At 37.5% G+C, this 23,809-nt stretch overlaps 2 protein-coding genes across 2 annotated transcripts; one reads left to right on the forward strand and one right to left on the reverse strand.

The window, feature by feature from the left end:
* The first annotated feature begins 906 nt into the window (after positions 1–906).
* On the forward strand, positions 907–7,195 carry zgc:113142 (uncharacterized protein LOC503524 homolog). Its single transcript, XM_056255796.1, has 4 exons — positions 907–1,359; positions 3,131–3,283; positions 5,616–5,749; positions 6,665–7,195. The coding sequence occupies exons 1-4, from the start codon at positions 975–977 to the stop codon at positions 7,025–7,027; spliced, it is 1,035 nt and encodes a 344-aa protein (XP_056111771.1). The 5' UTR covers positions 907–974; the 3' UTR covers positions 7,028–7,195.
* A 5,580-nt stretch (positions 7,196–12,775) lies between these two features.
* ccr6b (chemokine (C-C motif) receptor 6b) lies at positions 12,776–14,094 on the reverse strand. The gene has a single exon (XM_056255797.1). It carries the CDS (start codon positions 14,069–14,071, stop codon positions 13,016–13,018), a length of 1,056 nt encoding a protein of 351 aa, XP_056111772.1. The 5' UTR covers positions 14,072–14,094; the 3' UTR covers positions 12,776–13,015.
* Between the last annotated feature and the right edge of the window lie 9,715 nt (positions 14,095–23,809).

A 23,809-nucleotide genomic window follows, 5' to 3' on the forward strand; every position in this document is an offset into this window, starting at 1 on the left:
CCTTCCCCATTTAATTGTGATAAATATCAATATCGTATCATATGGAAAAAGAATATTGTCCAGCCCTAGCTAATCATTCCTCTTACATCCATGCATCACTTTAAATACCTTTAGGATATTTAAGACATAACCCTTTGTACTGTTTCTCTTTACTTAAAGGAATAAAAAGGTATAAGAAAGAAAAAAAAGAAAGAAAAGGTTTTTGTAAGATGGGCAACCATTGTAGTCCTTATTTACAGTACAATGAGTGTTTTGTAGTGATGTTAGCCACAGTCTGTATTTTACTCATAAATCAAAAACGGCCTTTCTAGTATCCTATAGGAGATCTCCTGAAGGAACCCATGGCGAATTAGCCTCCCAGTTAGGCTTTGTATTATTTTATTTTCTAAAGTTATCAATAGCAATACATTATATAAATGTATTAATGTGCATGTGAAAGGTTGTCAATCTTCCTTTAAAAAAATCAAAGAATCGACACAAATTATTGAAAATGATTATAAATTAAATTATTCTTGTGAACAAACCATGGAATATGTTTATCAAACCTCAAATTGGAACGTTTGTGTCTGCTTATCTGCATATTATCTTCAATCACTCCTTGTAATTTACAGTAAATGAACCGATCGCAGCTCTTAATCTGTGGATCAATCTGTCTTTTTATGCATGACCTGGTTATGGTAAAGTGCAATCTTACTCATCTTTGTGTGTGTGTGTGTGTTTGTGTGTCAGTCAACAGGTACATCAAGGATAAAAGAAGATAAAATAAAAATGAACTATGTTGTAACATTTCTGCATGTTTATTATGTCTTCCTTATTATGCAACTGCTAATAATTGTGAGATTCCTTAATCCACCTGTATATCAGCGCTAATTTCAGTTGTAATTTTTACAAGTTGTTATTTTTTTGTTTTGTCTATTCCTAGGTTTCTCAATCAGAGCTTGTGAATGGTTGAGTTTGTGAGCTCCTAATTCACAATGAAGCCAGTTTTACTCAGCATGAGTGTCCTGCTCATCTCCTACATCTGTTTGGGTGATCATATATGCATGTATTTTGGTCTCGTCGCCTGCTTCGTGCTCTTGGCTAACGCAGTTCGCCAGGCGGGACGTGGCTTGTCTGATGGAGATGGCCTGGCAGTGTTAATAACAGGTTGTGATAGTGGATTTGGACATCACCTTGCAAAGAAACTGGACAGCATGGGCTTCACAGTGTTTGCTGGATGTTTATCCCCTGAAGGTCCCGGAGCTCAGCGTCTGGTTGAAGAAGGCTCTGACCGTATGAAGGTACTCCAGCTGGATGTGACCAAAGATGAACATGTAAGCTTGGCCAAAGATTTTGTGGAAGCAAACTTGCCAAAGAAAGGTAACTTATAATATAAATAATAGAATTTGAAGTGTTTAAGGCATAACGGTATTTAAAGACGACCTATTACGCTTTTTTACATGTTCATCTTTAGTGTGTAATGTTGTTGTTTGAGCATTAAAAAGCTCTGCAAAGTTTCAAAGCACAAAGATATATGATTCTCTATATCAGTGTCACTGTTTCTGAAATTCCTGAAACCACTCCATTGTAGTCTTGAGTTTCTTCCGGAAACGAACACGTCACAATATTCCTCATTTAAATAATTCATACGCAGAATAAAGAGGCGGGGCCTGGTTGAGTTAGTTAGTAGTGTGTTGAAACTGGCAGTTATGGAAATTTCCCCAACATGCTCGAAGCGCTTGACCAATCACAACACACTGCTCCGGCCGACCAATCAGAGCACAGTGTGCTTTTCAGAAGGAGGGGTTTCACAGAGACAGGAACTATACGGGCGCGTTTCCTGAAAGCATCGTTAGCCAACTATGGTCACAAGTTTCGTCATTATCAGCATAGTTCAACGAGTCTGTGTTTCCCGAAACCATCGTTCCAATGAAATTTCACAAATAGTATCGCAAAGTTGTGTGTTTGGAACGACAGATCTCGGCCTGTGGTTAGAAGCAGAGTTTCTAGATTGCATGACATGTGGACTCAATAAATCCTTAGAGCAAAATAAGCAAGCTGACATTCAGTCTTTTATTTAGAATACATTCAAATGTCATTTATGTCTTTGAGTTTGTCAAGAGATTTAAAGCGGGGTTTTTGAAGAGTGAACATGTGCGAACGTACTCTAGTATGTCAGAACCAGCCTATGATTGAATCTGGAAATAAAGCAAAGTAACTGAGAAGAATAAGAGATAGTCCTCAGATGCCATGTCCGTAATTTATAGCAAAACATCTAGCATTGATACGATCTGAAACAGATTCACTAAAATAAGTTATTACTCCTCCACCTGCGTGACGTCATAAACAAACGTGGTTGAACGACAAATTTGCAACAATACGGTTTCGGGAAACAGTCGTGACTAGCTAGTTGATTTCTTCAACGATGCATCGTACTGTGGTAGTTAAGCAAGGGAAACACAACCCAGAGCGTTACTGACACTGGGAAGAGTGGAGCTGCAACAATGAAGTATATTAGCCTGGCTAACGTCAGACCACGTCTCATTGGCTAACGGGTCTGGGAACCACATGTTCATTTTCTCGTATTTGAGGCGTGGTTTACGAATGCCCAGAGCAGTTTATTGGGTGCTAGGAATGTCTATCAAATGCGCCTGTACGGCTCATAGCCAATCGTTTCAATTATACCAGATGACGTATGTAGAGCGACAGAAATTAGACGAGGAAAAAGACGATGGGTCAGAGATTTATTTGCGTTCTAAACTACTTGGAACAATATCTAAGGCTGCATCGAAAGGTAACTTCGCGTCTGCTGCCATGTTGGATCCATAGGTATAAACAAACTGCTTCGGTGTGTCGCATAGACGTCGTCATCGTCTTGCTGCTCCCTCCCCGTTCTGTGATTGGTCCCCTAGATGAGGCGGAAATCTGGTCCATGGTATCCAGACCGCCTAGCAGCGTGAATAAAATCGCACTGCGCAAAGGCAGTATGGGGAAACCCAGGCTAGGAGTATATGGGAATAATAATGTGTTTTTTGAAAATGAAAGCATGAAGCATGAAAATCTATTCATGCAGACCCCAAAAATAAAATCAAGACTTTGTAAAAGGGAAAATGAAAAGCCCTTTTCTCTCTATATTGTTGTTCATCGTCAGGTCTCTATGCTGTTGTAAATAACGCTGGCATCAGTGACTGGGGAGAGACGGAGTGGAGCAGCGCTGAGGACTTCCAGAAGATGGCTGATGTCAACCTGTTCGGTGCCATCAGAGTCACCATCCCATTCTTGTCACTTGTTAGAGCATCCAAAGGTCATTGATGCCTTCTATTCTGACTTGAATATAATGTACTAAAGGCATTGTTTGATATATTCCTTCACTCTCAGGAAAAAAATGATACTGAAGCTGTCACTAGGGTGGCATCCTTTCAAAAGGTCATTTTTACAAGTGGTCGCCGATATGGATTTTTTGATGACTGATATTTTAGAGAGCAGAGTGGCTGAGATATAAAGCCAATATATATGATACTACACCATTTCATTTACAGACTGATCTCATGAAATGGCGTATGTATGACACGCCAATTCGTATTTCCATTTTTGGCGTGCTATCAACACGCATAATTGCTTTTCACCGTGTTTATCAACGCCGTTGACTTAACGTTACATTACTGTATATATAAATATATGACCTACCCCAACCCCGTCTCTAAACCTACCCGTCACTGGGGTTAATACCATTTATGAGTCTTCCCCTACCATCCTAGGAAAAAAAATATTGCTCCACAGATGTAAATATACATTTTGCTTCGTTTCGCTCGGACATTTCACGGCGTAGACATACATACACGCAAAAGATGACGGTTCGTTTCGGCGTGGACATAAACGCGGATAGATCAAAATGCGTATAGATAACACGCCACTTGACTTGAAAGTGGCGTGTATGTTTACGCAAAGTCATGATGTCATGTTGCCATTTAAATAACATGCATAAAAATAGCTGCAATGAAATTTAGATTTACATATTTACTAAACTAGAAATAATGAATTGTAAAATTAATCAGTATGAAATATAATTTGTAAATAAAAATCAAAAAGATACCAAAACTTAAATCTGTTTGTTATTGTATTATACTGTAGTGTAGTCTTTTTCACAGACTACAGTTAAAAACATGAATTAAAGGGTTAGTTCACCCAAAAATGAAAATTATGTCATTAATGACTCTCCCTCATGTCGTTCCAAGCCCGTAAGACCTCCGTTCATCTTCGGGACACAGTTTAAGATATTTTAGATTTTGTCCGAGAGCTTTCTGTCCCTCCATTGTAAATGTATGTACGGTATACTGTCCTTGTCCAGAAAGGAGATAAACACATCATCAAAGTAGTCCATGTGACATCAGTGGGTTAGTTAGAATGTTTTGAAGCATCGAAAATACATTTTGGTCTAAAAATAACAAAAACTACGACTTTATTCAGCATTGTATTGTCTTCCGGTTCTGTTGTCGAGCAGTTATATCTTAAACTGTGTTCCGAAGATGAACGGAGGTCTTACTGCTTGGAACGACATGAGGGAGAGTCATTAATGACATCATTTTCATTTTTGGGTGAACTAACCCTTTAAAGTCCCACTCCGATCATATTTTGAGCTATTTTTAAACATTCCCAGTGGTATTTAAATTATGATTATGCCATTTTTAGCCAAAATCACAAAACCTGTGCCGTATTCTGGGACTTCGCTTCAGCAGAGCGGCAGTAGCTCATTAGCAATTCGCCTCTGCGTTGTGGGCGGAGCCGTTGGCACGGAGACGACCCTCCCCCTGCCCGTTGCTGAGAGCTCTGTCTCTCCCGCTAGCTTACACCCCCAATACCGGTGGGACAACAGTATTATATACACGTTAATTATTATTATCCGAAGTTAATCAAAGTTATCACCGATCATTATTTCACTCCAAGACGTCGCGTGTGGAGACACCCAGTGGAGTTACTACGTCACAACTCCAGTCTATTTTAGCCGGCATTTTAGCGTCTGCTACTGATTCACAGCCATTTGAATGTAGAAATACTCAGAAATACAACTTTGAGCTTATTTTTCTCAAGGTATGTCCTCTAACATCAGAAAAATGCCACAATAACATGTTAACACTTAGAAAAACATTATTTTCATCGGAGTGGGTCTTTAAAAGGAAGTTCACAAAGCAATTCAATTAATTTGACCATCAAAATCAAGCCCCGCCCTACATTTGTTCTTGTTCCAGAAGCCGTTTTACTCGGACATAAGTCACAAAGATTGTTTCAACTTCCGTTTCATGCCGACTTTAAAGATCACGTCTGTGCTCGGGTGCCGCCGTTCTTAGCATCAGAAATAAAATCTGCTTCCGAGACTTAAAAAAGCTTATCGGCCGATAATTTAAAAGTGCCAAATATCGGCCGACCACTAATTTTGACCATTTAGGTATTCTAATTATAATACTTTAGGTAAAAATATGTACCTTTAAGCTACTAATATGCACCCTTTAGGGGTAAATAAGTCAATAATTCAAAGTCAAATAAGTTTGAAAGGGTGCCGCCCCACTGACAGCTTTTTCTGACAGTGTTATGTGTATAGATAACTCACTACTTCCTTTAATTTCATAATTCCTTCTTAGGTCGTATGTTATATGTGTCAAGTATCTTTTCTTTCTTCAATTGCCTGAACATGGGAGCGTACAGTGTATCCAAGCGGGGACTAGAAGCGTTCGCAGACTGCTTGAGAGTAGAGATGGCCAGTTTTGGAGTTAAGGTAAGGACTGATCCGTTCTGGTCAAGGAACCTTAGAAACTCACACATGTAGCTACTGACCTAAGTGGACTGTTTGTATTATTATAAATAAATAAAAAAATTATTCATATTTTATTCATTACAAATAGACCAAAATCTAAAATCAGATGCTCAGCTAACTGTTGAGAAGGTTCAACACACAAAAAAAATCTATAAAAAAAACTATTTCTTTAAAACACTGTAGTTTCATCCAACTTCAAGGTCTTCGTCAGACATCAAGCGTTTCTCAGGCAAATCATAAAGATAAACTGAAGAGACAGTAGTGGCCAAAAGTCATGTCTGGCCTTGGAAAATGGACATCTTCACAAATATTAAGATATCTCAAATATTATTACAAATTTGTTAAAGTATATTGCGTAGTTGTGCTTGGAGTTAATTGTTTTATTTGTGATGATAACTCAATGAAACATTCCAGTTTGTGCTGACATAATTTCTGGCCAGGCTGTCACAAAGAAATTATGATCACATGCAAAAATGCTTTTTTCTGCATAATAAAATAAAACATGGAGTTATAGTTTTTATAAGTTCATATAAGTTTTTTATATATATATATAAATATATATATAATTTTGTCAGATAAATACCTTTACTGAGTTAAGTGTTTTGTTCTTCCGTCATATTTAAAATATATATTTTTTAAAACATTAAATATTTTCCTTATATGTTAATGGTTTAATCGAGCTAGAAAAAAACAAATATCCCCTTTTGGCCACTACTGTAAATCACATAAATCAACAAGATATTAAAAGTCTATGAACCAAAAGAAACAGTAATACTACCGTAATATAAATAAAACATTTCATAATCTATTTCTTGATTTAGTATCCATTACAAATAGAACATTGCACATGGTGAATTGTTTTGTATTGTTTTGTAGGTCAGCATTATTCAACCAGGAAATTTTGGTGGAGCCACAAACATTCTGCGCGAGAAAACGGCGCAAGACATATGGGATGGATTCGACCATGCACGTAAACTAAAGTTCAACCAGAAATACGTTGAGATGGCATGTGAATATTTCCACTCGGTGTGCGCTTCCGGGTTTAAGGATTGCACTTTGGTTATCAATGCCATGCTACACGCTCTCACGGCTCCCAAACCTCAAACCCGATACCTGCTCGTGTCCTGGACTGACATGCTGTTTTTCTACATATGCCCTATTCTCCCCACATACGTCACTGATTCTGTGTTTCAAGCCAGCTCCATGTACTACAAGCGTAAAGTAATGCTGTACTCGTAAATTAAGTTTATTCATGATCAGAATAGGAGAGCTCTCTTTACATGAACGACTCAGTTCCTATGTTTTGCTTAAGGTTTCCTGGACAGTTACAGTGTACTGAAACAAAATATGTGTTCTGTACGTCTTTCCCTTCTCTTTGTCTGAGAAAAATAATAAAGTCGTTATCACAGAAAATCTTGCTGAAGAAGCCAAGTAAAAAAAAAAGTCGTCTTTTTTTCACTTCATTCTCCTAGAGAGAAACTATTATTTATACTTTTACAAAAACCCCACAGGTTCATTGAAATTATTAAAGGTAAAAGGGGTGAAACGGTGACTAATTAACACTGCAGTTTACAGGTTAGGGTCAGTATAAGAATTTGGTAACACTTTATTTTACAGCGTCTCTGTTACACATCTTACATGTACTTGCTATATATGATCTGGGTTGTATTTATGCATAATGTAAGTGCATGTTGTTAATAAATATTAGTACTTACTTACATAATTACACAACAAGGGCACCTTAAAATAGTCTAACCTAGACTTTATTTTTAAGAAATTAATACTTTAATTCAGCGAGGATGCTTTATATTGATCAAAAGTGACGGTAAAGACATTTACAGTGTTATATATTACATTTCTAATCAACTTTATATTCATTAAAGAATCCTGAAAAAAATGTATCACGGTTTTCACAAAAATACAAAGCACCACAAATGTTTTTAACATTGATAATAATCAGAAATGTTTCTTGATCAGCAAATCATAGAGTGATTTCTGAAGGATCATGTGACACTGAAGACTGGAGTAATGATGCTCCCAAGACGTCCTATGACTGACGCTTTTGACCATACGTCAACATCCGACGTTTTAGGGTACCCTTTAACGTCAGTTAGATGACGATCCTAGGGCGTCATCTAACTGGCGCTTTACCTTTAGCGTCAGTAAAGCCTGGTTCACACGGCAGGATAATTAGGCCGATTTTAGCCCCGATTTACCCCTTCCGACAATCTTAAGGATGCTCCGATTATCGTAAATAATCTGATCAGATATTCCTGCCGTGTGTGGTGTGTTAAGACTGCTCTCGTCTGCTCGGAAGGACGTCGGGACCGCTCCGATCTCAAATCGGGGATATCCAACATGTTGGATTTTTTTGGCCCGATTTCTCCTAGTGTGTGGTGTCTCCCGGGGACAAACGAGCACGCAGCATGTGGACTGTGGCGTGTAGCCAATCAGAAAGCGAGGTGACGAGGCGCAGAGGAAGCACCGGGAAACAAAATCAAAATAGTCCATGCTCGCGTTGTCTCCACTTCTTTGACCATCGCCTTTTCTTTTGGTAACGTTTTTTTTTTTTTCGGTTAATTTAATAATAATAATTCATTACATTTATATAGCGCTTTTCTAGGCACTCAAAGCGCTTCACATGGAAGGGGGAATCTCCTCAACCACCACCAATGTGCAGCATCCATTTAAAAACAAACTACACTGGTTGTTTACTCTGAAGTCACGTTTGATCTCGAGGGATTTTGCGAGTGTTTCCGTATGACCTGGGAATGCTAGGGAGTCAAATCGGTTCGTGCGTGATGTGTTGATTTTGCCGTGTGGCTGCGCACCACACACTGTACGACCAAAACTGTTAGACCCGTGATTTTTTATCGCCGTGTGTGGGGTCTCTCAGGTTTGGAAAATCGGCCGACAATTTTAAAATCGTTCCGTGTGAACCAGGCTGACGCGGGTAGGTTTAGGTCTGGGGTAGGGTTAGGATTAGATAGCGTCATCTAACTGACGTTAAAGTGTAGGCCTACCCTAAAACGTCGGATGTTGACGTATGGTCAAAAGCGTCAGTCATATGACGTCTTGGGATGAGACTGGGCTGAAAATTCAGCTTTGATCACAGGAATAAATTACGGTTTACAATATATTTACATACTAGAAAACAGCTGTTTTAATCAGTAATAATATTTAAAAAATAATAATATTACAGTTTTTACTGTGTTTTTGGTAAATAAATCCAGCCTTGGTGAGCAGAAGAGACTTTCACCTAGAAACTTAAAGGGTTAGTTCACCCAAAAATGAAAATTCTGTCAGTAATTACTCTCCCTCATGTTGTTCCAGCCCCGTAAGACTTTCCTTTATCTTCAGAACACAAATTAAGATATTTTTGATTAAATCTGAGAGCTGGATCACTCCTCCATATGCTTCTAAGGGATTGAAACTGGCCGGCCCAGAAAAGTTAGACATCGTTAAAATAGTCCGAGTGACTACAGTGGCTCAATCTTAAGTTTATCAAGCGACGAGAATACTTTTTGTGCGAAAAAAACAACAACAACAAAAATAACCCACATGTTCCACGCGTAACTCCATTTTGACCTATTTAGTCATCAGTTTTGGATCATTTGACCTACACATTAGCATTTACAGCTGCACAAAAAAATATGTATCCCCTAAAAGGACTTTTATGCATAACACAGAACTTTTGGTCTTTGAGTTTTTTAATTACAAAATGTGCATTTGGATGTACAATGCTATATCTTTTCTTTTTCCAAAATGAATTTATATGTATTTCCTATAGTCTAAAATGAACTCACAATTGAGTCTTGACAGCATGTGACCTATATGTGCTAATGTCTCAAAAAATGTCAAGCACATGGCTAATGGATTTCAATTTTATTACCAGTGGCGGATGTCATATGACAAAGCTAAACTGAATTTTTTTTCTTTTGGTTGAATATTATTATTGTATTGTTTTTACACGTAGGCTCACTATTGGCCGATGCTGGTCACGTGTGTGATGCGTGTGATGTACAACACAGAAGCGCTGCGCTGTTACACTACGTGAATTCACTCGAGGCACACAGAGAAGGAAATGAGTAGTTGAATAAAGTCGTTTTTTTTGTTGTTGTTTTTGTGCACAAAAAGTATTCTCGTCGCTTGATAAACTTAAGATTGAGCCACTGTAGTAACTCGGAGTATTTTAACTTTTCTGGGCCGGCAAGTTGAACTGTCCCTTTAATGTTAATAAAACTGTTTGGTGAACTTGTAAATTTAGGGGCTTTACGATGCAGTGTATGCAAATTCAGTGTGTTGTTTGCTGATGTAGGATGAGGAAATGAGCCAAGCATCATTTAAATATATAAATACACTGAAAAGAGAACTTGTGTTTTGTAGCGACGGTTGAAAAGCCTCTTTCTCCAGTAGGGTTTTCATCCCATGATATTTCCTGCTTTCACGGTTATGATGTTACTCGAGTTCAAGTCATGTTGTTTCATTTATTTGGTTTAATGCTCTCTGACCCATTTAGTTCGATTTAGATAATCATCCCACTACTTTCAGTAAACCCATGCATGTACATTTATATTCAGAGGAAGGAGAAGTGTGTCATTGGCCCCTATCCACACTTTGTGAATATATGATTAGATCGAGAGCCTCCTTTCTGACCACAGGGCCAAAAGTCCCTTTCTGAGACTCCAGAGAAGAACTACAATGCTACAAAATACAACATTGTTCACCTTATATGGTGGATCGTCATTTATAAATGCCGCAGAAAAATGCGATGAAAAAAAAAACAATAATAATATTCAACCAAAAGAAAAAAAAATCAGTTTAGCATTGTCATATGACATCCGCCACTGGTAATCAAATTGAAATCCATTAGCCATGTGCTTGACATTTTTTGAGACATTAGCATGATCACATGCTGTGAGTTCATTTTAGACTATAGGAAATACATATAAATTCATTTTGGAAAAAGAAAATATATAGCATTGTACATCCAAATGCACATTTTGTAAATAAAAAACTCAAAGACCAAAAGTTCTGTGTTATGCATAAAAGTCCTTTTAGGGGATATATATTTTTTGTGCAGCTGTAAATGCTAATGTGTAGGTCAAATGATCCAAAACTGACGACTAAATAGGTCAAAATGGAATTACGCGTGGAACGTGTGGGCTATTGTTCATTATCACTTGTGATACAATCATTGATTTGGAACAATGTTAAAGATTTTTTTTTATGTTTTTTGAAACACTAAGATATGGTTTCACTAGGCTACTTTCCAGGCAGTGAAGTTGCGTCTGAATTTGTGTCAAGATTTTGACATTTTCACATAATAAGTTCCAAATGAAATATAGTAGCACAAGATGAAATGGAATGTTAATCAAGCTTATTTTTAAAACACTGAGACCTTTTCACTACTTTTCAGATAGTGAAAGCGCATTTGAAAGTGTGTGAAGTTTCAGATACTTTGTCAAAAATAATTTACCCTAACAAGTCAGTTATAAATAACGGCACCCTAAAAAAAGGTCAAAGGTCAGATTTTGGACAATGATTTTAGTCTTAAATATATGTAAAATATAATATCATTTATTTATTTAGTCCCATAGATGGTTAATCAATTTCACAAACCTGTCCAGCAGATCTCACTGAGCACTGTCACAGTTTCATGATTATACACAGTGAAACTTTATTGTTCAAACAACTCAGAAATAATAGTCATCTTTTTTAAATTGAACATTTTATTAAAACCTTTAGACAAAATATATTTTAAAAATGCATGTTTTTTTGTTGAGTATGTATTATATAATGGGCTTTAATGGCTCATATAGTCTGATATAGTGAGAATATGGAGCTCAAACTCGAGGAAAAAACACTTTTTGCAAAAATTTGCAATTTGGTGCATATACTGATATTTATATAGACAAAATGTAAGATGAAATTCTGATGCTTGGAATGTAAATCAATGAGATCTTTAGTATAACAGATACTTACATAAAATGCATATAAATATCAGCTGTCACTCTATATCTGCCAATAATATGTCTTAATAAGATGAAATTTAAATGCTTAGTTTATAATCAAAGCTCTGCAGTTTTAAAACATATAATGCAATGCAATACAATGATTGAGAGATGAACAAATAAACCTTCCTCAAAAGCCTGATGATCATATTTGATAGTCACATTTGAACATGATTTTTATAAAAAAATATGTATAGATCAAGTAAACCTGGGTTGCTTCAGTCCAGTAAGAGTTCACCTTGAAACATTACTAACGATATAAAAGTTATTCTCATGTTTACTTTATAAAAATCAGTGCCGATTTCACAGCAGAAGACACGTGAAGCACGAGCTTAAGTGGCACGTTTGTACAACTAAACTATATAAAAAGTCTACACTATCAGTCAGACGACAGAAGGACTGTAGTAGATTGTGTGCAACAGGTTTTCAGCAAAGTTTTGATCATGTTGATAATTTACAGGCCTTAAAAAATTTGAGTATCGAAAATATGGTGCGTTAGGCTTTAGGGTTAATAATGTTTAGGTTTTTTTGTTAAAGCTTGTTTTGTATATTTCAATAATATGTTTTATTGAGCCATTTACACGCTACAGACATTTTTACCTTCACACATTTCTAGACTCATGTGGTTTAATACCACATTGTTGATAAGGCTGATAAGCATTTGCCTTGCAAATCAGACATGAGCTGTAGAAGTCGGCCCACAGTAAAGTTATTGTAAAACACATTTGAATAAGACAATGAAGAAAACATCACAACATTTTGCTTACATACAAAAATATTTCGCATATCACTAATTCAAAAGAAAGTTTTGTAACACTTTACAATAAAGTTGGTTAACAATGACAAAACACTTCTTAATCATAATTCATGTTACTTGCAACATTTACTAATGCATTATTTTAAAATCAACGGTTGTACAGTATATGTTAATATTATTTAATGGACCTGAGCTGACAGGAACTAACAATGAATAGTTATATTTTTATGAACTAACATTAACATAGATCATTACACATATTCTTGGATGTAAATAATCCCTCACTGTAGCAAATGCTCATTGTTAGGTAATGTTAGTTAATGCATTCACTAATGGGAGCTTACGGTAAAGTGTTACCAAAACATTTAGCATATAACAGTACTTGGTAAATCATACACAGAATCATTCACTGCTTTCTTGAGAACAACCACGCAGCAATCACTCGAAAATGTCATGTCACATTGTAAATGACGATTGGTTGTCGTGATTGTGTTCAACAACGGTTTTCATTGCCGATACGTACAAGTCAGAGGTCTGCTGAGAGGAGCGTCCCGAGTAAATGTACCGTTTCCCCAGGCACCGCAAGTCCTGTAGGATCTGACAGAAGTGGCTCCTGAATTTAACCCCGATGAAGGCGTACAGAATGGGATTTAAACAACAGTGGAGGTAAGCTATGCTCCTGCTGATGGACAGCGTCATCAGAGTCAGCTGTTCCTCCTTGCAGAGTCTCTCACTGAACAGTTTGCTGATGTAGACGAGGAGCGCCACGTTGTAAGGCAGATGGCAGAGGACAAAAACAGAGACCACGGCCAGAACCACTCGGACCGCCTTGTGCTTCTGGAAGGTTTTTGCTTTGAGCAGCGTCGCAATGGTCCACGAGTAGCAGAATACCATGACCATCAACGGCACCAAGAACCCGATGAGCATCTGCATGCTGGGAATCAGGATCTTCATTAGCATGGCGGTTTCAGGTTTCTCAAAGATGCTGATGCATTCGTTCTGTTCCATCTTGTAATATATGAACGTAGGCGAAGACAAAATGAATGCAAGCAGCCATATGACCACGCAGATGAGGCGGCTGTACGCTCGAGCTTGCGATCGAATCTGGACGGATCGTGTGGCTTTGACGATGGACATGTAGCGGTCGCCGCTAACGCAGGCTAGCAGGAGCGTGCTACTGTACACATTAATGCTGTAGGCGGCTCTCAGCAACTTACAGGCCCATGTGCCCATGCTCCAACTGTACAGTTCGTTGTATATGATCAGCGGAAGGGCCACGACGAAGAGGAGATCCGCCAATGCCACGTTAACCAGGAAGATATCGGTCATGGTTTTGGCTTTCCTGTAGAAGGCGTACGTTACGAGGACCAAAACGTTGCCCACCAGGCCGAGAGCACAAATCAGGGAGTAGATGTATGTTTGGATGATCACTTCATCCTTGTTGTACCCCGTCAGGTTACAAGGCACTGCTTCATCGTAATAATCGTCATCATAATAAGTGTCGTTATCCATGTTGTAAGTCAAATCTGTACGATTGACCTTGAAAGGAAAGACACAGATGGAGTGAAATTAAAAAGAGCATCATAGAAACCAACTTGTGCATATCAGACGGAAGCTCGTGCCTTAATTGTTTTGAATGGGCACTTTAAGTCTTTACTGTACTTGCAGATAATATTAATGTAATAAAAGGCCACTTAAAGAGAGTACACATTCACGGTTGCTTCTTACACATTCTAGTACACTTTACACAAGGTGCACTTTGCACTTTTGAAATAACACGGGCTTTGATAATCTTAATAACTTTCTGTCCTATTTCCAATCTTGCCTTCTTTGCCAAACTTTTAGAGAAAATTGTTGCTTTTCAATTGTAGTCTCATCTTACTGCAAACAATCTTTTTAAGGCCCTTAAATCTGGCTTCTGTAAACAGCACTGCAACTACATTAGTTAAGGAATGATTTGACGAAATGATTATGATCGCATGACAAATGATTTGTTAATTGCTTTGTACTCTGGCTGTCTTTCAATTTTGACTCTCCTTGATCTCAGTGCCGCTTTTGACACTGTAGATCACTTTTTTAATCATCCGTTTGAGACTGTCTTTGATGTTTCTGATATTGCACTAAACTGGTTTAAATCAAACCTTTCAGATCGAAAGCAGTTTGTTGATATGGGTGGTTGCAGGTCTGAGGTTGGTGTGGTGCAATCTGGTGTTCCTCAGGGATCAATTCTGGGCCCTTTACTCTTCTGCATCTACATTTGGTCACTTGGTCAACTTTTAAGATTGGTGTTAACTTTCATTCTTATGCAGATGACACACAGTTTACATAAATTCAAAACCTGATGATAATATGGTTGTTGCCTTTCTGTCTCAATGTATTTCTGAGATTTCAAAAGAATCGATGTCTCACAATTTTAATTGTCTAAACAGTGAAAAGACTTGAGGTTATACTCATTGGTTCACCCCACCAGCTACGTAAAGCTGGGTCTTTAACTTTAAATGTGGATGGCTCTATGTTAGAGTTTCAAGCGATATAAACAAAATTGAGGGGTGATATTTGATGCTAATTTAACATTTGATCCTCAGAATACTTTCAAAACATTTTTTGTTTCACCTTAGAAACATTGCCAGACTGTGTCCTGTGTTGTCACATATGGTGGCTGAAAAGTTCATTAATATTCTTGCATTTGATTATGGCAATGCTCTACTGGCTGGGGTTTCAAAAACTGTATTTCTTTTATTTTTCTTATTTTTGTGAAGAGCTTTGAGATGTGACTTTTAAAGGTGCTATAGAAAATATAGTTTATTATTATTATATTATAACAGCAAAAGGGTTTTCTACTAAGTACTAAAAATGCTTGCCATGAAGGGGTCGAATAATTTTGAGACTGCAGAAGTCATTAAAAGTTGCATTTTCGGGGAAACCACTTGAAACATTATAGAGAACAGTATATTATTTCCATAGTACGGTAGATACTTTTTAAAGTACGGTAAATTTTTTACACAAGGGATTACAAGTTTTGCCTAATTGCGTGTGTGAGAGGGAAGCTATGCAAATATTTCTGCATCATGTTTGCGTCTGTATAGATATCAGATAAGATAATGACACCACAGTCATAATTACGAAAAATGAAAGACGTTTGTGTCCTTATTTAAAATGTGTTTTGTTTAAGGAGCATATCAGACATACACAGTACTGCAGGTATATTTCTGCACATTCTGAATGCATCTACTTCTTCTTTTTAAGTAAAACATTTTAAGTAATACTCACTCCAACTCGTTCGTTAAAACATAGTAATAAAGGGAAAATTAAGTATTCATACTTCATTAAGAAACCAATGCCCAGGGACAATTTATCCCAAAGTATTTAAGCATAAAGCATAGCCAGAAATTGCTGTTTAAGACAATAAATATTCACTTATATTATCGATTTAACTGCACTGACACTATCAGACAGACAGAGAATGACACTAACTTTGCAACATCGACATTTTCATTGAACTGACTTGAGCTGAATTATGCTCTATTGTCTTCTGTAGAGCTGCTGTACAGCTGCTTTTATTCATAATTGATTAATTAACACTGTTATTTTCCTGTGTATTATTGTGAAGCTGCTTTGATACTATATGTATTGAATGAACTGTTATAATATGTCCAAACTTTCATTATGTCCAAACTTTGACTTGAATAAAAAATTTTTTTCCCCACATTCCTAATAGCACATTTGTGTATAATCTACTGTGAACAAATGCACTTTTATCAAACTAATGTCTGTGTTTAAAATACTGTACCTCAAAGCGGCCTCTTCTTTAAAGTTCTTCTGGCTGATTTGGGAAGAGAGGAATAATTCACCACCAGGTCACTTGTGATGCACCTGCTTCAGTGTTGAGTTCTTCTGGCTGTTCCCTTATGTTTGTATAGACCGGCCCATAGAGATCATGTGGTATTGTCACAAACACAGACAGCTTTGATAAAATGTCTCTGTTGTTTCCATGGTTCTGCTATCTGATAAAGCTTTTTTTTTTATGTCATTTTCTTCCACCTACACCAATGAGAAAGTTAATTTGACTTTTAAGCCCACAAGGAAAGCTTTGATCTCTCAAATATATATGCAAGTCTGTCAAATTACACTTCTAATCTCTATAAGTAGACAATGCCATTGTTATTTTAGTATCATTGAGATTTAAAAAAAAAAAAAAAATTTTTTTACAATTTTCATTTGTATATATATAAATATATATATATATATATATATATACAAATGAAAATTGTAAAAAAAAAAAAAAAAAAAATTAAATAAAATAAAATATACTGTGGCGGGAGGAGCAAACGACTGACACAAAGCATGAGAGTGATGTCAGGTGGTGTATTTATTAAAGTAAATAAACATAAAATGTCCAAAAATGGGTGAAATAAAGTGTTAAAACAAAAGGGGATGTGGTGTCCTCGTTGTGCCAGGGAATTGTGAAGGATGGGTAGTGAACAGATGGGATGGGTCCAGGTAAAGCCTGGTTTATCCTTTCGCCTGGCTCCTCAGCGCGAGTCTCCCTAAACGGACGAGGCATTTATACTTGAAGCGCTCGCGTTGTACTATTCTGTGAAACGACAGGAGGCGACTCGGAGTAATTGTCCTCTATACCATCAGGAATCAGCGGTGAGAAGTAGTAAGGTACACTCGTGATGTTTATTTAGTACACTTCACCAAAACCACACTACAAAAGAAAGAATCGTATTGCAGTAAACCTTGAGATTGATTATTACTTGTGACATTAGAACAAAATAAATAGATATGAGAACGTAACCTATACAAATAAATTAACAATATCTTACATATTTTGTAAACACTTTCATTTAGTTTCGTGAACATTTTTATAAAATATGGGCCTTTATTTTTATTTAAAGGCTTATGTCTGCTGTTCATTTTGTAAATGTAAGCAACTATTTTAGACGCACAAACTGGGTGCCGGTGTGATGAGACGTACATGCTCGGCCAGATTCTGCTCGAAGTCATGCATCTGCGGATTTGGAGTGAAATGGGGTCTTGCGCACGACCGCCCACACGTGCGGACGCGGCGAGTAAACTGATGCTGTGTCTCAATACACCTACTTATACTACGCCCTAAAAGTATGTACTCTTTTTGTAAAGAAAAAGTTGATACTTTTGAGTGTGTAGCAGACGAGTAGACAAGCTTTGGGACATACTATGTGTCATACAATTCATCTTTAACTGATCAAATACACTCACCTAAAGGATTATTAGGAACACCTGTTCCATTTCTCATTAATGCAATTATCTAATCAACCAATCACATGGCAGTTGCTTCAATACATATAGGGGTGTGGTCCTGGTCAAGACAATCTCCTGAACTCCAAACTGAATGTCAGAATGGGAAAGAAAGGTGATTTAAGCAATTTTGAGCGTGGCATGGTTGTTGGTGCCAGACGGGCCGGTCTGAGTATTTCACAATCTGCTCAGTTACTGGGATTTTCACACACAACCATTTCTAGGGTTTACAAAGAATGGTGTGAAAAGGGAAAAACATCCAGTATGCGGCAGTTCCTTGGGCGAAAATGACTTGTTGATGCTAGAGGTCAGAGGAGAATGGGCCGACTGATTCAAGCTGATAGAAGAGCAACTTTTACTGAAATAACCACTCGTTACAACCGAGGTATGCAGCAAAGCATTTGTGAAGCCACAACACGCACAACCTTGAGGCGGATGGGCTACAACAGCAGAAGACCCCACCGGGTACCACTCATCTCCACTACAAATAGGGAAAAGAGGCTATAGAGCTCACCAAAATTGGACAGTTGAAGACTGGAAAAATGTTGCCTGGTCTGATGAGTCTTGATTTCTGTTGAGACATTCAGATGGTAGAGTCAGAATTTGGCGTAAACAGAATAAGAACATGGATCCATCATGTCTTGTTACCACTGTGCAGGCTGGTGGTGGTGGTGTAATGGTGTGGGGGATGTTTTCTTGGCACACTTTAGGCCCCTTAGTGCCAATTGGGCATCGTTTAAATGCCACGGCCTACCTGAGCATTGTTTCTGACCATGTTCATCCCTTTATGGCCACCATGTACCCATCCTCTGATGGCTACTTCCAGCAGGATAATGCACCATGTCACAAAGCTCGAATCATTTCAAATTGGTTTCTTGAACATGACAATGAGTTCACTGTACTAAAATGGCCCCCACAGTCACCAGATCTCAACCCAATAGAGCATCTTTGGGATGTGGTGGAACGGGAGCTTCGTGCCCTGGATGTGCATCCCACAAATCTCCATCAACTGCAAGATGCTATCCTATCAATATGGGCCAACATTTCTAAAGAATGCTTTCAGCACCTTGTTGAATCAATGCCACGTAGAATTAAGGCAGTTCTGAAGGCAAAAGGGGGTCAAACACAGTATTAGTATGGTGTTTCTAATAATCCTTTAGGTGAGTGTATATCAGATAAGTAGGCCAGTTTTGCACAAAATTGATCATCAGTGTAATGCTCAGCAAGAGGGGAGTGTTGCTCTTCCAGAAATGTGTGCACGTCTTTTCTCAAAAAGACGATTAAGCACACATCCTCCTAAAAGCTACCTTATTTCACTGTGGTACAAGAGCTGCAAATGATCAGCATCAAGACGTTCACACAGAGCTGCAAAACACCTTGAGTTGAGTGCATTTTTCTTAATATAGTTAATGGCGGGCATACACTGTGCGATTTTCGTCCGATTTTGAGCCGAATTCTGACTCGTGCGACTCTTTTTCGGGTCGGACCGATTTTCAGCTTTGTCGTGCGTGGTTTGTCGTGCAGTGTTCGTGTACCGGGAGAAACGAGAGACGATTAACCTCTCCCGATCGACAATCGGATGGTCGGATGAATTTCTGGCATGTTAGAAATTTTGGTCTCTCCTCGTGACTATATCGCACAGTTGAAGCAAAGCTACGAACCGATTGCCCTAAACTCAGTGTTTTTTCCCTCACTGCGCCTGCGCGAAAACAGAAGTTTAACCATTTCATCTGCAGAAAAAAAATAAAAACGAAAAGAGGGAGATCTTTAATTTCTGTAGGTCAAACTGTAACTAGCTACAAATTACTGTTGCTTACCTCCAGTTCGTGTTGCAAAATGGATTAACCATATATCTTCCAAGCCACCTGCGATGAAACGTCTCTTTAATTTGTTAAACAATGTTTTTGAAATAAACCTGTTTTTAATTTTCATTGATGACTAATTATTGCAATGTTCGGACATATTATAGACTGTTAATAGTTAATTATATGCCCATAATTCATTGTAATTGACCTAAATGTTTAAGACAATTTTCAATGAGGAGGAGTAAGCTTTGTAATATTTTATTATCCTCACAGCGCGTTGGTTATGTGCTGTGAAATTATTGCGTGGCAAATTAATTATAATAGCAGATCAATTTAATAATAAAATTAGCCTACCCTAATAATGATAATACAATAATACTAATAATAATAATGTAATGCTAAATCATCTTGATTTTGATAGCTGATGATTGTTTTGACAATAGCTATCTCTGATATCGTCTATGGGCGCAATCCAGAACGCAGATATTTCACACGTATAGTGTGAGCAGTGAAGTCGCAGCTCGATGATCGGACCGTATAGTGTGACCACATAAATCCTGAACTTTGGCTTTACATCGCATGCGATTTACTCGTTCAGTATGAGTAGTTACCTTGCTGAAATCGCACAGTGTATGCCTGCCTTAACAGTTTTCACAGCAATGTCCATGACCTCATGCAGTTCTGGTGATATCTGCTTTGTTGCAAGACTTTCCCTGTGCAAGAAGCAATGCGTCCACTTTGCTTCTGGCGCTCTCTCTTGGATTTGTTTAACAACACCGCAATGTTTCCCCCTCATAGCAGCTGCGCCGTCTGTGCAAATACCTGAGCAGTATTTCCAATCAAGACCTTTTTCAGTGAAGTACTCATCAAGGCAGTGCATAAAATTATCTGCCGCTGTTCTCGTTGGAAGTTCTTTGCAAAATAGCAGATCTTCACAAAGATTACTGTCCATGCAGTATCGGACACAAACTAACAGTAATGCGGCGTTGCTTATGTCCGTCGACTCGTCCAACTCTATGGGTAAATAAGGGCTTGCCTTGATTCGTTCCACTAGTTGGCACTCAATGTCATCGCTCATGTCAACAATTCGTCTAGCCACAGTGTCATCAGAAAGTGGTATTGATTGAATTTTGGTTGCAGCTGCATCACCCAGTAACTCTCGACACATATCCACAGCACTTGGCAAAATAAGTTCCTCAGCGATAGTAAATGCTTTCTTACTACGAGCAAAACGAGCAGCAACCATATAGCTAGCTTTCAATGTGACTTTTGATTGAGTTGATAACGATGTTATGACTTTTTGTTGAGCCTGAAGCCCATCTTTTTTCCTTAGAAAATATTCTTTTGGTTTCCCAACACAGTCCGGGTGTTTTGAGTTCAAATGTATCTGCAGCTTTGATGGTTTTAGCGCCTCATTTGACAAAATTTCTCCACATTCGACACACGGCGCCTTTGGCTTAGTCTCAGTACCTCCCCTTATAAAACCAAATTTAATGTATTCAGCGTCGTACTTTCTCACCACACACTTCGAAGCCTTTGCTTGCACAGGTCTGTCTCCCACATCTGCTTTTCTTTTCAGAAAACGATCCATATATATCCATATAACGTAATGTTACTGCATCTGTTTGAACGAACGTTCAATCTGACATTGTGACGTGATTGGTGTTGCGACATTTAAACATAAATGAGCTTTTAGATAATGCATCTTGACTTGACTTGAGTATTTTTGATCAAATAAATTCATAAGAACAATTAGATAATCAGAAAATAACAAGATTTGTCAATTAAAAAATAAATTAAAATGTATTTTTGGGTAGTCTACCACTGCCTACACGGCCCACCAGATTGCGGTCTTAGGCCCACTAGAGAATCACTGAGTTAACTCTAATAACCCTGGAGGAGACATGGATCATCTGACCTCAACAAACACCTTTCAAAACTTTATAGAGGGATACATATATTGTTATATTATATTATACAGAGAAACAGTGGCTGCATCCGAAATCACATACTTTACTATATAGTAGACGAAAAACAGTACTGAATGTAACAAAAAGAAGTATGTCAGACTTCACAGTACTCATCATAGTGCTTGGACCACTTCTCTTCTCCATCTATACATATCATCACTAGGATCTGTTATTCAGAAACATGGGTTTTCCTATCACTGCTACACTGATGACACACAACTCTACCTCTCATTCCAGCCTGATGAATCAACGGTAGCTGTGCGCATCTCAGCCTGCCTGACAGACAGTTCTTGCTGGATGAAGGACAATCACCTTCAACTCACCCTTGCTAAGACATCCTGCTTGTGGTCTCGGCCATCCCAACACTTCAGCACAACTTTTCAATTCAGCTGGGTTTGTCAACCATAACTCCTTCCAGGACAGCCAGGAATCTTGGAGTTGTGATTGACGATCAGCTAAGCTTCACAGACCATAATTACAACAGTCCTGCAAATTTGCATTATACAACATCAGGAAGATCAGGCCCTTACTATCAGAGCATGCTACACTGTTAAAAATTACCTGTAAATTTTACAGTAAAATACTGGCAGCAGGTTTTGCCAGCCAGTTACTGTATTTTTTACAGTAGCGTCTGTAATTTAATTTACAGAATTTTACTGTATTCTCTGATTACAGTATTTTTTAAATTGTTGTATTTTTTACAGTAAGTTACATTATTCTCTGTATTTGCTATATCTAGAGGAAATATGTAAAATGCAGTATATACAATATATTTTCCTGATGGCAGAATATTAATGACTGGCAGCTGAATTTGAAATGTTAATTATTCATCAAATGCAAATTGTTTTTAAATACATTAAGTGTTGTATAATGCACAACTTAATTCCCCTAAAACAAACAAATTATTCAACATCCTAATCTTGAAAAACAGGTCAACATTTGTTTAATTTATAACTTTAAAATATGCATGAAGAAAAGTAATAAAACAGTGTATTTTGTATATTTTGATTTAATTTTTATTTACAAACTTGTATTTTTTTTTAAATGGACATGAAATTAAATATTTTTTAATTACTTGAAACAAATTAGCCGTCATGGCCCTTCACACAAAGAAGAAATACGCAAACGACATACATTTAAAACAAGTTGACCAACATGATCATAATAAAATGGTTCTGAAAAACACAGACACGGATGAATTTTCACCACTTCATTACCAGACAAACATATCCAAACAACAAGGCCCCAAGTGAGTCCAACAAACTTCTGATCAAAAATGGAGAATAATTCAGCTCCAGATGCTGTTCCATCACAGGATGCAAAGAGTGGCTAGAAATATTGAAAAGGACAATATATTAGATAAATTACAAAACATAATGATATAGTCAGAGACAGATAGAGGGATGACAGATACAGTTAGAGACAGATAAAGAATATTAAAAGGTTACAATTAAAGAAAAAATAGATCTTTGTGTGTGTGTGTGTGTGTGTGTGTGTGTGTGTTACTTACATTTCAGAAATTCCACTGATAACCCATCACTTTGCTGGGAAGAGTGGCAACATGTGGGTTCACTGCAACCTGTTTCTTCTGTACCATTTGCCCTGTCGTTTTAGATGGCAATTTTCCTCTGGACTTCTTTGTTCCTCTCTCCGGATTGATACATACAAAGCACCTAAAAGGCCAGGAAACAGAAAATATGTAATTAATACTCATTAACTCAACAGATAATATATCTAAAGGCAAGTTCTGATACATGTGTAAAATGCAGGTACTGAAGTTGTTAAGAATTCAATCATTACCTTTAAATGAACTCCAAGTGCCTCCTCCTGATTGCATATAATATGCAGTGAACAGTATGGCAAGGCCAGACAGGAAGCTGGGCTGAATGCTCTCCTCACACACAACTTGGCCTTCCAGTGTCCACTTGTCAAAGTGTCTCCTAAAACAATAGCACATGTGGCAAAAGTTATTTTTTACTACCATTTTTATTTTTCAGCTTTTTACATTTAAACTATATTTTAGTATTCAGAGTGCAGGAACTCTTTCTTTTAAATAAAATGAACAAAGGCATTATACAAACAATAAGCTAATTACACACACAGAGTAGGCTATAGCTAATATATATATATGTACTGAAATGTAAGGGATTTTTACACCGGCATATTAAACATGCGACAAAACTGGTATTACA

Source organism: Rhinichthys klamathensis, unplaced genomic scaffold, assembly GCF_029890125.1.
Source record: "Rhinichthys klamathensis goyatoka isolate OS25496 unplaced genomic scaffold, OSU_Roscu_1.1 h1tg000123l_1, whole genome shotgun sequence".
Classification (NCBI taxonomy): domain Eukaryota; kingdom Metazoa; phylum Chordata; class Actinopteri; order Cypriniformes; family Leuciscidae; genus Rhinichthys; species Rhinichthys klamathensis.

Bases quoted from the DNA above. Each gene is read 5' to 3' on its own strand.
- zgc:113142 (XM_056255796.1), top strand. From the start codon at position 975: ATGAAGCCAGTTTTACTCAGCATGAGTGTCCTGCTCATCTCCTACATC. The intron at 1,360-3,130 runs GTAACTTATAAT...GTTCATCGTCAG, and splicing joins AGCAAACTTGCCAAAGAAAG to GTCTCTATGCTGTTGTAAAT. The intron at 5,750-6,664 runs GTAAGGACTGAT...ATTGTTTTGTAG, and splicing joins TGGCCAGTTTTGGAGTTAAG to GTCAGCATTATTCAACCAGG.
- ccr6b (XM_056255797.1), bottom strand. From the start codon at position 14,071: ATGGATAACGACACTTATTATGATGACGATTATTACGATGAAGCAGTG.